Source organism: Melospiza georgiana, chromosome 10 (assembly GCF_028018845.1).
Source record: "Melospiza georgiana isolate bMelGeo1 chromosome 10, bMelGeo1.pri, whole genome shotgun sequence".
Lineage (NCBI taxonomy): Eukaryota > Metazoa > Chordata > Aves > Passeriformes > Passerellidae > Melospiza > Melospiza georgiana.
The window spans coordinates 8,778,275-8,793,911 of NC_080439.1; the positions used below are offsets into that span (position 1 = coordinate 8,778,275).

At 39.6% G+C, this 15,637-nt stretch overlaps 1 protein-coding gene across 6 annotated transcripts in view; it reads left to right on the forward strand.

Annotated features, from left to right (window-relative positions):
• The window catches only part of ABCC5 (ATP binding cassette subfamily C member 5), a 68,210-nt gene that overhangs the window by 14,236 nt on the left and 38,337 nt on the right, over positions 1-15,637 (forward strand). For 4 of the 6 annotated variants that reach the window (XM_058031582.1, XM_058031588.1, XM_058031585.1 and 1 more), the window contains 11 exons: positions 4,606-4,839; positions 4,948-5,121; positions 6,428-6,575; positions 7,037-7,185; positions 7,752-7,859; positions 9,637-9,987; positions 11,488-11,559; positions 11,688-11,812; positions 12,427-12,499; positions 13,035-13,238; positions 13,904-14,047. In XM_058031582.1, the coding sequence (XP_057887565.1) occupies positions 4,606-4,839; positions 4,948-5,121; positions 6,428-6,575; positions 7,037-7,185; positions 7,752-7,859; positions 9,637-9,987; positions 11,488-11,559; positions 11,688-11,812; positions 12,427-12,499; positions 13,035-13,238; positions 13,904-14,047 (1,782 nt within the window). Of the gene's footprint in view, positions 1-57; positions 4,143-4,605; positions 4,840-4,947; positions 5,122-6,427; positions 6,576-7,036; positions 7,186-7,751; positions 7,860-9,524; positions 9,988-11,487; positions 11,560-11,687; positions 11,813-12,426; positions 12,500-13,034; positions 13,239-13,903; positions 14,048-15,637 lie in introns of those variants that run through there. The other 2 variants (XM_058031584.1, XM_058031587.1) reach the window with 2 other exon arrangements.

The window sequence follows — 15,637 nt, forward strand, 5'->3', positions numbered from 1 at the left end:
GGCTCCATCTCATGGCCAACTGTAAAATCTTAAGGTTTCATTGCAGAATCACTTAAACGTTTTGACTAGCTAGAAATTTTGGGGTAAAATTCCAGAGCAATTCAATAATCCAAGATAGGATTCCTACAGCTGATGGATCAGTTGCTGAATACCCAGGCAAGTTCTTGGGGAAGGGAGGGGGAGTTTAGGTATCCTGAAGGAAATGGACTTTGTTTTTTCTCTTTGGTTTTGAGTATAGTTTAAAGTTCTTCCCTAACTGTATAAGCTTACCTGCATAACTTGCTTTTTTCATAAGATTCTTATGTGCAGGTCTTCTTATTGTTTTTCTCTTTGAAATTCTGTAAACTTATCTTGGAATAAAATTCAGTCTGATAAAACTGTAATCTTAAATTATTGGCATCTTCGAGAAGCGGACCGAAACAATTCTGAGAACACTGCTTAAAAACTAATGTGAGCAGGTCTCAAGAAGCCTGTGGGCATAGTCTTTACTGATCCTACACAGAATGGCCAGACAGGTTTCAGGTAGAAGTGTTAGAAAACGTTGTTGCCTCTAGGAACGACTGCTGTTTGTTGCTGAGGGTCGTTATTGAAGATAACAACATGGGACTTGACATTCACACCATTTTTTGTCACCTGTTTGTTGCACATACTGTGCAGATTTAAAGTTGAAATTTTGACTAAATTTATTCTCTACACATTTCCCTTGAGGAGTAGGAGCAGTATTACTGCTAGTAGTACACGTTTCAGTGTGCTGGTAAGCTGGAGGTTCATTTCTTGGGTAAGTACACTTGGGTGCACTGTTAGGTGAAATGTCTTTTTAAGATGTTTTCCTGCTTTTCAATGTCTTATCAAAAAATGATGTTCTGGTTTTTTTTTAAGTCTTCTTAAAGTTTGCCTTGTTTCATGTAATATGAATAATGATGAATGTTTCTGTGGTATTGTTCTCTTTGTAATATTTTATACTTGTCTTTATTATAAAATACATGAACATGCTTTGTTAATTAACAATAAATTATGATTAAGGTTTTAACAGCACTAGCTTTTCCCAAGAAGAGCTTCTGTCATTGTTTCACTACAGGGCTTGAGGAGCTGCTTTTATCTTTAGCAAAGAACTTGCAGCAGGGTTACCCCTAATTTCTGTAGCGTAATGGTCTCAATTTGTCTCAGCCAAACTGCTGAATGAGAGAGAGCCAGAGGGAAAAGGAGAAAACCAGCTTGATTATATTGGGGACTGCTGCTGCAATTGATGCTTGATATGGGTAACTTTAAATTATCTACAGAGAGTTGCCCATTTACAGACAACCTTATTCATTTTTCTGAATAAGGCCCAATTCATTTTTGGTTCTACCATTTGGCATGAAATTAGGTCTTTACCATCCCTCCTCCCTGTTTTTAAAAATGGCATGCCTCAGGGATATGCCTATGCTGTCTCCTCAGATGTATCAGTGCTTTCTTGTAGTCTTACACCCTTTCAGTCACCTGAAGGTGAGAAGGGAGATCAGGAAAAGCACTTGACTTGACCTCATGTATTGGAGGAAAAATATAAAAGTGGAGTTAAACACTATATTAAACTTCAAAAATTTTAATGCCAGCAAATGGCCTGTGGCTTTGCTAATGAGCATTGTGATGGTTATAACTGGAAAGGAGTTGTTCCAGACTTCCTGTGTGGACTCTTTTGCTTTGGTTGGGTGGCTTTTTTTGGTATCAGATCCTTCAAGGGTCTTCCTCTTTTTTTATTTTGATACATTTTGCATCTGGCCCAGAATCTAAACCTATAACCTGATGAGTCAGCTGCATGTGTCAGAGTGCCTTGTAAAAACCATCAGAATGTAATAGTATAGGTGATATATTATTTATCTCAAATAAATACTTGCTACTATTTGATCAGCTACCAAAACTTCCAAGTTCTGGTGGAGGAGCAAAGAGGTTTCTTCATTACTAAACATAATTGGTTTAACTCCAGGTCTGAACAATGTACCTGTTTGCTATTGTTCAGAGCTATTCTTCCCTTTTGGGAGATGGGGAAAGTTGCTATTTTAGTGGAGCACAGCTTGACACTTTGGTCAGTTACTGGAGGGGGGAGTGGTAAGCTGTGGGAGGTAAGTGTTCCAGTTTCCCCGTTGGCTCCAGCTGCAGCCTGCCCCGTGCTGTGGCGCGCTGGCTGCAGCAGGGACGCCAGCACTGCAGTGGGACCAGTGACAGAAGCTGTTCTTCAGCATTTTCAGGATGGCTGTTTTCTGCGTCAGGATGAGGCATTCCTGCTGGCCAGAGCCACCGCCAAGAGCAAAGGTAAGGTAATGTTTATTCCATGGGAATGCTTAAGACAGCCCAGCAGCTTGTACCAACTACTACGGTAATAGCCACAGGAGCTCTTTCCCCCCTTAGATTAGTTTATATGCTGTAATGTTTTTGTTTTGTAAATAACTTTATGCTGGATTCTTTTAATTAAACTAATATGAATTTGAATAGTTCTTGTTCAGATGTAAATGTTAATTTTCTGTGACTTTTTTCCCCTCCCTTTTCAAAATTCTTTAATCTGCTGTTTCCTCTTTTCTCTCTTCCGGAACAAAAATAAATTGGGGTATAATGTAAGCTGGTCTCTATTTCATCATTGGAGATGCTGAATCTATAAAATAGTGCTGCAAAATTGCACTAAAGTTTTGGGAGGAATGAGACCCCAGGAAACATCTGCTATCTTTATACATCCTCTCTTGGAGACTTTCAGCAATGCTGTGGTGTGTGAGAAAATGCTTGCAGTCTGCGACCATGCTGAGTTACAGCTCGTGAGGAAAAAGGGGGATTTTCACCCCAATTGCTCAGTGACTCAGTTGCATATGTTGGATTGAATACTGGAAAAAGAAGTCAGTAATCTCCACAGTAACTGCAGAGCAACTGTATGCAGTTGTGATCCAAACAGTTGATGTAAAATTAAATCCAATCAGGAGAAAGTTGGAACGCAATAGATCTGTGAATGTGAGCTCCTCACATTTGTTCAGTGGTCGGTATGTAAATTTTCTCAGTGGCCATTCTAGAATCTGATGGACATCTGGCTTTAATTCACACCTGTGAAAAAGAGCAAAATTATTTACAGCATGTTTCCTTGGTTCTGATGTACAGAATTATTTTCCTCTGAACAGATGAATTTGATCTCCTTTTTTTTTTTTGTTATTTGGTGCTGGGCTGTAGCTATCAAAACCTTTGCTGGAGTTGTGGGGTTTTGTTTTTTTCCTCTCTTCAAACTATATAGAACTCCTACTTGCAAAACATGATTTAGCCAAGAGGACTTCAACGGACTATGATGTGAAAGGCTTCTCAAATATTTTGTTTGGTCTCAGATTTTTTGTTGATTTTTTTCTTGTGTGCAAAGGTAATTCTCTACTCCGTGCTAGTATATCGAAAGCACCAGTATTTTAAAACATCATTTGTTGAAAAGCTCTCTAGGAAGTCTCTTGGTGTCTGTGAAGCCTTACTGTAGGATACTTTCAAAACCACATTTCAGAATTTGTGCAGCCTCAGAAACCTCCTCTGTTGGTACCTTCAAGTTTGACTTCTTTTGGACTCCATGAACAAATACCATTCTGTTTTTGTATCTTTATAATTTTGTATATAGATTTAAATCTAATTTGCTAGAAGCTAAGACTGACTGTTAGATATTAGCCCTTTATAATTATCCTGTATGTGCAGATTGTATGTTTATACAATGGTCTACCTGTTGTATAGTGTTTTTGAGTTGTTACTATTTAAGATGACGATTCATTTCAAATAAAAACCTATTGTTTCACAGTTAATGATATTTAATGCTGGTGGTTGTGAATTGTATGATGTTATATTGTGCCATTGGAACACAAAGAACTGGAGTTGGGAATTGGTGGTTCTGGGGGCTGTCTTCTTTCTGCAGGTGATGTTTGAAATGTGATTCCTGAGGTAAAGTGTTTATGTTCTTGTGGGAAGAGGGTATGGGGAGGGATTGAATGGTTAATTTTTTTGTCTTTTTTTTTTTTTTCCTCCCCATCCCCAATGATTTGTGGTATTGCATACCTTGTGCGTTCTGCTTGTTTTTTTCTTTACTATTAAACTGCTGATGTTTATTTCCAGGAATGTTTTGCAAATGTCCTTCTCACTCTTCCCCTCTACAACTGTAGGTACATTGTTCCTTTTTATCAAATAAGCACGTTTGAAGCAAACCAAAGATAAAATAAAAAAGGTCTTAATGTCACGTAAAGGAATGTTTCTTAATGTGTGCAGATGTATAAGTAGTGACTATATTTTAAAACTCTTCTATATGATAATGCATTGCTTTCAGCTAACTGACACATTTATGTTAAGTTAGAAGACACGGAGGATTAGGAGCGTGCTGCGAGGAATATGGTTCCAAATTAAACTCTCTTTACTTACTAAATTTGACTCAGTGCTTGGCTCTCAGCAGGGCTTGTGTTACAGTACTTCTTGTATTGACACCTTTTACTTCTGGAAAGAAGATGCTTTCTATTTCAAATGGCTCTTTTAAAAGCAAAGTAGCCTACTTATTTCTAACTTAACATAAAGTTGTTGTATGGTCTTCTGGGGCGATGGGGTGTTCATGCAAGCTTGCATTTCTTCCTGTAGGCCTTCGTTGTGAAACACCTCTTGGAGTATACCCAGCAGAGTGAGTCCAACCTGCAGTACAGCTTGTTTTTAGTTTTTGGCATCTTTATGACGGAAGTGGTGCGATCATGGTCCCTGGCACTAACCTGGGCGCTCAACTATCGCACGGGGGTCAGACTGCGCGGGGCTGTCCTGACCATGGCCTTCAAGAAAATCCTTAAGCTGAAGAACATCAAGGAGAAATCTCTTGGAGAGGTAAGCTGAAGCCTTGTTTTGGAAATGGCAATGTGAAAAGGGATGTGTAATACATTCCTTTGAGAATGAGCTGTGCCTTAAATCTAAATTATCTGTTCTGTTTTTCAGCTCATAAATGTTTGCTCCAATGATGGTCAGAGGATGTTTGAAGCTGCAGCAGTTGGCAGTTTGCTGGCTGGGGGCCCTATTGTGGCCATCTTGGGAATGGTTTATAATGTGATTATTCTGGGTCCAACAGGCTTCTTGGGATCTGCTGTTTTCATCCTCTTCTACCCAGCAATGGTGAGTTGGAAAGAGTTAAGAGTTACTTCATTTTTCTTAGGCCATACAAATGTATAGTTCTGAATAGAAGATATTGAAATGTGCTAGGTTTAGCCAGTTGATGGCATTGCAGAAAGCAGATAGCCAGAAAGGTTTAGCCAGTTTATGGCATTGCACTTCATTGAAGGCATTTACAAGATAGTGTATGACGCAGAAATATGGAATCAGGAAGCTCAAAGTGATAAAATTAGAAAATGGGGATGGGAAAGCTGATAGATCTGGCTGAGACTAATATTTATAGCTAAATGAAACTACAGAATATTAAGGTGCTTGTGATTGATGTTGGAAAGATATGAGGGCCTCTAGCTTGTGTATGGGTGCTCAGTTTTGCATAAGCAGTGTTCTTTGATTTCTTGACTCAATGCAAGATGCTGAAAAACACCACATCTTCTTGATGAGATACTCCTGCTTCTGCTGTGAAATGGGCTAGTTTAAGCCAAAATCTTCTTGCCTATAAAATGTCTGTAAGACTACTGGAGATTTGTCACTGTGTTCATAATACATGTGTTATAAACCATGGAGGCTGAATACTGTGAGGTTCACTGTGGTCCAATTTATCTGGCTAAAAGTAAGGATTATGTAGTGGGAGTTGCATTTTAGAGGGGAATGAGGAGTGGAGTTTGAACATGTTTTCCAGTTCTTTCCAGCAGTCCTCCTTTATTGATGGAGACTTCAAAAGAGTTTGCAGGTGTGTGAAGAAAGGCAAGGAGCTAAGACTTCCTGAAGTAGTGTGTTAGGTTTGAATTTCAGACCAGGAAGGGGATGAATGTAAGAGTAGCAGATACTTTAAAACATATCAAACACAACTTTCTGGTTTTAGATTAGTTTAGTAAAAATGTTAAAAACTGTTTTACTGCCTTCATAGCACTGGCATGGATGAGAAATTGATCTGACTGGGCAAAGTCCTGATTTGCCTTACAGAATCAGTTTAAAAGTCTGGCTAAAGTGGGGGTCAGCTTCATGTGTCTTCAGGTTAACTTTGTGCTTCAGAAACTTTAACTGAACTAGTACTAATCAATACTGGTAAAAGTGCACACCTTTATTCTCTCAAGTTTTTACTGAAATTTGCTCTCACAGGTCTGGTGCTTGGGGCAGGAGGAAATGAATGATGTTCCCAGCCTGAGTTTTATGTTAGGGCAGCAGTTTCCTGGCCCTATCCCTGAATCCCCTTTTCAGATTAAAAATTCATTTTCTCTGGTAATTAGGAATTTAAGGTACTTGCTTTTCCTGAGTTGCCATTAATGTTTCATGGTGTTTTTTGTTTCAGATGTTTGTGTCACGCCTCACAGCTTATTTCAGAAGAAAATGTGTAGCAACAACAGATGAACGTGTGCAAAAGATGAATGAAGTTCTTAATTACATTAAATTCATTAAAATGTATGCCTGGGTGAAACCATTTTCTCAGAATGTTCAAAGTGAGTTCCCACAGTCTGTGAATGTCTCCTTTGCTGCAGATGCCCCACTGCTTTGTAGCCTGGTGCATCCTGACTTTGTGCTGTAGGTGCTGCTGTACAAGCAGTGTAAGAACTGTCATCCTTCAGGCTCCTCTCTGTTATGCACAGTGGGTTGGACAAACAGACCTGCTTCTAAAATTTCACCTTCTGCTGTAATGATGTTTGTGGCATGACACAAATTTTTAAGTTTTTCCATTTTCTTTCTCTTTTATCACTTAAAAAATCCCTATATTTGTGTGGAGATTAGACCATTATAGTTTCCTCCTCTATAATTACTTTCCTTTGAGAATGTTAATAATGTGATAAAGACTAAAGGGTAGAGTTAGGCCTCTTACTCACTGTTTATTGTGCTATGCTATCTGTTTTGTGTATGTACCCCCTGAATCTCAGTTCAAACGTGGTGCCCCTCTTGGTATCTCTAGAAATTCGTGAGGAGGAACGCAAAATCTTGGAGCGTGCAGGCTACTTCCAGAGCATCACTGTGGGAGTGGCTCCCATTGTTGTTGTCATTGCCAGTGTGGTGACCTTTTCTGTCCATATGATCCTTGGCTATGACCTTACAGCAGCTCAGGTAAGCTGTTGGAAATAGTCTTTATGCTTTTGCTTCTGTAGCTTTTGTGCTGAGCCATTTCTTGTGTGGCTGTGCCCATGTGGTCAGGCTGTGTCCTGGCTCACAGAAGTGAATTATGGCTGTGACAGCAGCAGGTGGAGTCTTATATTTTGCACAAAAAGGCTCTCTTGTGCTGACCTTCCTCAGAACAGGTTTTGGGCTGAATATAAATAAGTGCTCTTGTTTGGATGGGGTGTTGGGGATTATTGGATGTTTTTGTTTTGCAGTATGCTTGGATGCAAACAGCACAAATGTCTAAAAATAGGATGTGAATTTGTGCCTTCGCTAGTAGGTTAATGTGGAATTTGACCTGCAAACAGAACAAGTTGTCATGGTCTGTTAAAAGCACTAGAGAAGGAGTTGGGTAGATTTGCTGTTTGAGAATATGTTGAATATTTAAATGGTTGTTCTTGGACTGGGCCTTTTCTATGGTTTTGACTTGCTGCTGTGCCATTTCAGCTTTTAGAAGGCCGGAGCTGTTAGAATGTTGCATCCAAGTGTGATTATTTTCCTTGTCTCACTTTTAGGCATTCACAGTGGTCACTGTCTTTAACTCAATGACTTTTGCTCTCAAAGTAACTCCGTTCTCAGTGAAGTCTCTGTCTGAGGCATCTGTTTCTGTTGACAGATTTAAGGTAAGCAGTCATTTGGCCTCACATTTTCTCTGTAAGTGTGGAGTGTTGTATGTGTTCAGTAGATGCAAAGGGAACACTTGGAAGGTAATATGATTTTAATGGCAGAGAAGTTATATTTCTTTACACTTAACATTCTAGATTATTTGATTTTGCAAGAGATACAAATGTAGTGAAGGAATGTTAGCAGTTCAAAAATAAAATAATACCACTGTGAGAAGCAAAATATTCTGATTCAAAGATTGAGATTTTGAAGTTGGCCACAGGATGAGATAAGAGTGAAAGACTCAGTGGCTCACTGTATAATAATTTTTAACTCCATTTTAAGAACATTTATATGAAAAGACTGCAACATGTGTACAATGAAATTTTATGGCTTGCTAATAAAGCTTTTTGAAAATATCAGGTGTTAGGTAAGCAGGTTGATAAAAAACAGTGGGGTTTTATCTGTGGTCATAGAACCCCGAGGTTTTATATTTCCAGACCAGATTAAGTGACTGAAATTCCTCTATATCAGTAAAATGGAGTTGTGATCTGGCAAAACAGATCTATGGCAGAAAACGTAAAACCCTGATAATGAACAATCTTATCTCCCATCATGGGGATTGGAGGATGAATACACTGTGTGTACTTTATGAACTCAGAGGGGAGACCTTTACTTTGTCTTGTCTCTTGAAGATAACAGTGCATTACACACTGTGGAAATTTCCAGAATGGAAAATAGCACTTTCCAAATAGAAACCCTCACAAGCATTGACAGATACATGGATTCTGTGTAATGCATTCATGAAATAAACCTCTGTATGAGAAAACCAGGATATGTAGAGTGATTTTGAGATTCCATTGCTTTTAAGCAATTTTGCTTCATCTTCTGAGTCAGCCTAAAATCAGACTTGCTTAAATCTAAGTGCACTAAAGGGAATTTTGTGGGAGGGATGAGAAGTAAAAGGAAATTGAATTTCTCCCAGTTTGCCTATAAATTGTGTAGGAAATGTAGCATAAGGTGAGAATACTCTGACATCACAGTAAAAATGTAATTGACTTGTTGGCTCTGTAAAAGAGTATGAGATTTCTTATGAATGTGTGATTCAGACATAGCAATTGCAAGAATAAATAAGGCTGGGAATTGAGAAGTTTTAGTCACATAAAAACTACTTGGTTTAAAACAAATTTTGTAAATGGAAAACATTTTATCTTGTAATTAAACTGTGTGAAAAAATGTCTTCCTGATCTGTTGATTGTAAATACTGATGGATGTGGTGGAAAACGTGATACAGTTGACTGACTTCTTGCCAAGCAGCCTGAGATAGATCAGCTACACTTGTGCAAGATGACTTTTTCCAGCAGAAAAGTTGATGGGTAAAGGCTCAAGTTAAAAGCCCTTCTATCTCCTTCCATAATGAGTTGGTGTGCAGGACAAGTCACTTTGTCCCAAGTGACCTCTCCTCTCCAAGCTGTGTGTTCTGCTCACATGTTTTAAATCTGCAACACACAGAGCTGCAGTTGCAAACTGTCAAAGGAAGAAGTGCCTGTCACATCACATCCAGAGTATTGCAGTTCTGTGGAAAGTCAAGTGTATCCAGGTGCTTCCACCACATCCAGGAATGCCCCAGCCACTTAGCAGACCTGGAGTTAGTTTACACTAATGAGCCACCTTTTGCTCTTCAGCTTCCTCCTACTATGTAGCCTGATGTGTTTTGCTGCGTGAGTGTGCCGTAGGCTTGTCTCCCAGTCTTGATCAGGTGTCTCATCTTTACACCTCTCTCACAACTCCTATCAGAGTTTATTTCTAATGGAAGAGGTTCATATGATAAAGAAAAAACCAGCCAATCCTCACACCGCGATAGAGGTGAAAAATGCTACCTTGGCTTGGGACTTCTCCCACGCCAGCGTCCAGAGCTCACCAAAGTTGACCCCCAAAGTGAAAAAAGACAAGAAAGTCACCAAGAGCAAGAAAGAGAAAATGAAGCTGCAGAATGAGGGACAGCAAGCTGTGCTGGCAGAGCAGAAGGGCCATCTTCTAGTGGACAGTGATGACCATCACAGCCCCGAAGAGGAGCACAAAATGATCCACCTGGTCAGCCTTCGGCTTCAGAGGACTCTGTACAACATTGACTTGGAGATAGAAAAGGTAAGAAGAAATGAAAGGAGGAAATCTGAGCTTTTCAAAGGCCTCATTATAGCTGCCCCCTGGAACAGAGCTGTGTGCTGTTTCATTTTGCATGAAATGGAGCATATTGCTTTTGTGCACTCCTGTAATATCCATGGCAACTGCAGTATCCAGGATGCAGTGTCTGATCTTGCTGTAAACAGCTGTGCCATTTTAGCAGCTACATCTTTGCAAACAGCCTGTGAAACAAGGGCAGGCTGTATAGCTTCCACATCCAGCTGAGGGGTTTGCAGCTCCTAGGACAGTGTGAGCCACTGAGCTCAGAGAATCTGCAGAACACCAGGTACCAGTGGGCTGCTGGTGAACAGTGTGTTCCTGCTGTGGTTTGACAATGTTGCAGTTTCATCTGTGTTCTGGGCGAGCATTTTAGGTGATTAGGTGTTCCAATGGGGCATAATAGTGCTTTTCATTGGAAAATGTGCAATTTTCTTCCTTGAGAATTTTTGTACAGGTGGATGCAGGTTTTCAAGAATTGTAGAAGCATTTGGAGCTATTGCTCCAAGGTGGGTAAAAGCATGTAAGATGTCAAAGGAAAAGCATTGAACTTAATACATGACATTATCTACACATACAAAAGCCTTGCAGTCTGGCAGTTGCATGTTGTAATAATGGGATCCATATATTTATGAAGATATTCATGGTTAAATTGTCTTATGTAGTTATACAAATGGAGGGATAGTTTAAGCTATTTTAAACAGTAAAAATACTTATATTTTAAACTCTAGGGGAGAATGCATATAGTTTAAAAAATTGCCTCAAATAGGAGTGCAGTTGCTTGAAAATGTAAAGGCTGTTTTGTCTCAGAAGTCAAAAAAAAGCTGGTTTTGTCTTTCTCTGCTATCAAGAGAGCACCAGCAGTGTGTTCCACAAATGTCTATATACCTTTCTTGACCACTTTACATTTTTTACAAAAGGAATAAAAATAGTTTTAATAAATTAATTGTTTAATATGGGTATTAACCCACTCATTCTATTGCAGAGAAATTCTCCAAAGTGACTAAATTCTAGTATTTTCTTGGTACATGTTCTCTAGCAAATTGGATCTAATTGGCAAGGAGTTGGACTGAACTCATATGTGATGAATTCTCTTTTCTTTCAGACTTTTCTTCTTTCCTTATCACTCTCAAAAGCACTTTGGTGCATTCTGTTCAGGCAGGCCTTGGTGCTTTTGGTTTATTGATCCTCTGCGCCTGTAAGCCTAGTAAGAAGGAGGCTGATCTTCAAACACCTTTATTTTTACCTTTAGAGTTGATTTCAGTTATATTTCACTGTGGGATTGTGTTCACTGTATACAATTTGAGCGTTAAGATGCTGACTCTTGCTTTTTCTTGTCTGTTATGTCACTTCAAAGGTGTCATTAATATCCAACTGTCCTCTCAGAGGTACTAAAGGTAGTCTGAATTCTGAAAAGGAAGATGAATGTAAGAAATGAGTGCTATAATTTTTTTCCTTTCTACGTAGGGAAAACTTGTTGGAATTTGTGGCAGTGTGGGGAGCGGAAAAACTTCACTTATCTCAGCAATTTTAGGACAGGTGAGAAATCCTGTTTTGAGTATTTCTGTTCCTCTTTCCCATCTCCTATTCACTTATTTGAGCTCTGTAGAATGCAGTGTGTTGTGAGCATGGGGTGGCATGGTCTCACAGCTGGTGTGTCACTGCAGATGACGCTGTTGGAGGGCAGCATCGCAGTGAGCGGCACCTTCGCGTACGTGGCCCAGCAGGCCTGGATCCTCAACGCCACCCTGAGGGACAACATCCTCTTTGGCAAGGACTATGATGAAGAAAGGTCTGTCTGGCTGCTTGCTGATTGTCATGAAGCTCACTGATTCTTGGCCCAAGTGTGGGAAAGCTTTAATGCAGAGTACACTGCAGATAAAGCCTCTGTGCCCTTCTGGAGTCTGTCTCTAAATCGCCTCTGAGTCCCATTTAGGATCCTGCCCCTCTTCCATGTGGCCCTGTGGCTGGTGGCTGTCATTGAGCCTGGGCCTGCTCCTTGCAGTGAGGCTGGGCCTCATCCTGGACCTCTGCTTAAAACCAGCAGCTGCTGTGAGCAGCACTAAAGTGGTGTTTGCTCTTGCTGTCCTGGCCTTGCCCTCTTCAAACACAACAACTGCTGTGTGCAATGTGCTGCCATCTTCCATGGCCCCCCTCCACTTATGGACTTTCCTGTGGCCCTTAGCCAACTATCTCTGAAAACAAATTGTCTCTCTATCCTCACAATGCTTTTGAAGTAGGTGATTAATTATTACCCTCAGTTTTCTCCTGAGACTCCAAGACAGATGACTTGTTTTAGGCTGATGGAATATCAGCTATTAGTGTAGAAAATGATATAATGCTGTACTAGTTAAATAATTGTGGGGAAAATCAGTGTTCTTAACTATTTATCTGCTTGTTCTTCAGATACAATACTGTGCTGAATGGCTGCTGTCTAAGGCCTGACTTGGCCATCCTTCCAAATGGGGACCTGACAGAGGTATGTTTTGCTTATACCAAACTAATTAATAGATGGAGAAAAGAGTTTTGGTTTGGCAGGATAAACTGGAATGAGGATACATCACTCTGGGGTGCATATGAGCCAAGCTGTTGAATGCATTCTCTTGAGCTGACCTTAGTGGGCCCTGGACTGTTAAGAGCTGTACCCTGTATTTTACTCAGATGTTGACTGTTTGGGAATTTTTTTTATTGTGTTGTAAATTTAGCTGCCTTAACAGGATCTAATTGAACTTGATTTAAAATAGCTAAGAGAAGAAATGGCTATGTTAATTCATAAAAGGTAAAATAAGCAAAGCAAGTACTGCCACATTTCAAGCATATTAACCTTGAGTTTGAATGTGTAGCACATGTCACAAAGTGGACACTTAAACTTGAATATGTATATGTATTAATATAAAATGTTATGGGGGAGTATATCTATATAAATATATAAAATGGAATATTATGGTCTGCTTTATTCTGCTCATCTATGTTGCATAGTGCTGAAGAAATGATGGGTGTGTGTCTCTGTGCAGATTGGTGAACGAGGGGCTAACCTGAGTGGGGGCCAGCGTCAGAGAATCAGTCTGGCTCGAGCCCTGTACAGTGACAGGGACATTTACATCCTCGATGACCCCCTTAGTGCCTTAGATGCTCACGTTGGAAATCACATTTTTAACAGTGCAATAAGGAAGCACCTGAAGTCAAAGACTGTCCTTTTCATCACACATCAGCTTCAGGTACTGAATCTCCCACACTTTCTTTCTTGGACTTACTTGAAATGGTTTGTTCATCAGTTGTCTTCATACTGGAAATCTCTGTGCCCTGACCCGTGACAGGACAACCCTGTCTGCCTATAGAATGTGTGGTTTACATTTATAAACTAGGTTTGCAAAGGTGCACTGAGCACAATTTGATTGATTGATACCAGTGCTGCTTGGTGTCTGATTGGGACTGGTAATCCTTGGCTAAAGAAAATTTACCAGGGAAATAAATACCTGGTAAAAAATACTTCTGCTAACTTGCTATAAAACTATTTCATCACAGCAGAAAAAGTTATATTTGTTGTCAGTAAATCAGAATTGATGTACCTGAGACTTTTTTTGCTGTTTTCTGTGCATGGAAATAATAGTGCTCAGTCTATCAGTATTTGCAGTGTTTAAGTATTCTGAGTCACATCTTCCAGAAGAGATTGGTTTTGATAGGACACAAAAACTTTTGATTTGTGTAGTGTGAGTAATCATGGTGCTCTAGTCAGAAGAGGACCTCTGAAACTCAGCTGTCTGTTGTGTGGGCATAGGTGTGCTGTGTGCCAGTGCCTACAGGCTGCTGAGAAGGGTTGTGTGGGAGTGTTTGGTTATTGAACATCGTGATAGAGACTTGTTCTTGCTGCCACTCTCTGCAGTATCTTGTTGACTGTGATGAAGTGATCTTCATGAAAGAAGGCTGCATTACTGAGCGAGGCAGTCATGAGGAGCTGATGAATTTAAATGGGGATTATGCAACTATTTTTAATAGCCTACAGCTGGGAGAAACACCACATATTGAGGTACTTGTTCATTTTAAAGTGCTCTGAATCTTGACTGTTCTGAGGTGAAATAAGTGATGTTGTTGGAAATGTGGAAAACGGCTTCACACATTTTCATGTGTTGATCTGACCAATAGATTTTCTATAGAATAATTTCTGCTTCGTTAGCACTTTGTCACAGTTTTTTTAGGAAATGTGTGCTAGAGAGGACTCTGCCAATGAGCTCATGAGTTAATAATGAAAATATTGTAGTATCCCCCCTGGTGATGCTCAGAGCAGGAAGTTCTTTTCTTATTGTACACTCCACTCCTTAATTTACCTCTGAATTAGCACAGAGCTTCAACAACTTTGTCTGAAAAAATACTTAGTGACTTGCTTTTATGTTTTCAACGGAGTGTGACTGAGACGCAGCAGGTGTGACACAACTTGTCAAAAGTTAGATGTGACAGTATTTTGGAGGCATAACTGAAAATGCTGTGTTTTGGGGGAGTTTAAGAAAAAATGTTTTGCCTTGACACTAATTTTGTTATGAAAAAAGTCTGTAAATGCAAATTTGATTATGTGCTGTAGTATTTCAGTTGGTGCAAAAATTGTAAATCTAGAAAAAAACAAGAGACATTCAGTACAACAACATGTAAATTTTCAGCAATTTAATTTTTCCCACCCTTCTGCTCTTTGTTTCGTGACATTAATCTCTAGAGTGAGTATCTTGGCATTTTGATTTATAATAACTTGTCTAAATTTTGCGTGCATTTTGTCTTAGAAAGAAAAGATTAAAAGTACATCAACAGTTTATTTTTTAAGAGATGAGAAGCTCCTTACTCATGAGACATTTAAAACAAAACATTTCTGAGAAGGAAGCATTATAAGAATTACAGATATAGAACAAGTTTGGTGACACATTCTCCTGGGAGATAATTGTGAAAGAAGCAAAAGGATATAATGCATTGCTCTGCATGTCCTTTGAGGCATGAAGATAATAGTTCTGCCATTTTAAGACTAATAAAATGATAGTGAAGAGGAGATACTCCAGTCTTCATGCTTGGCTGACCTTCAATGTCGCTGTAAACATTAGCTCATGGAAAGATCATTAAATTGCATTCCCTGTGGGATAAGAATAAATGGATCATCAGTTGGGTTCTCTGTGGTTTGATCTTGTGTAAAGTGTGGGAAGGCAACCCTGAACACCGTGTGCAAGGGGTTTCAGTCCATGTAGGCTGACTCTGAACAGGCAGTAACTCCCAGTTTTGGAAAGATGGCTGGGTTTAAAACAGTGCTGTGGTGTTTGGATATTGGATTTCTGGGAGAGCAAGTTAACCTGACTTTTCTCAAGAAAGCTCTAATGAAATGTCTCTAAGTGCTAGGGTGCTTGGGGAAAAAAGCCTCTTTAAAAAATGTGAGTTATTTTTACAAGGGATAGAGAGATTATATCTTTCTTGCAGTAGTGGGGATATCATTCCTCTACCATGTTTTCACTGATCCTGAAAATTGCCCTTGCACTCTATCTGTACAGGTTGGTAGTAGCTCAGATTAATAGAGGAGGAGAATTTAGTCCACCAGAGTTGGCAATCATCTGTAATAACTATGAAGTTAATATCCTCCTTGGTGTGA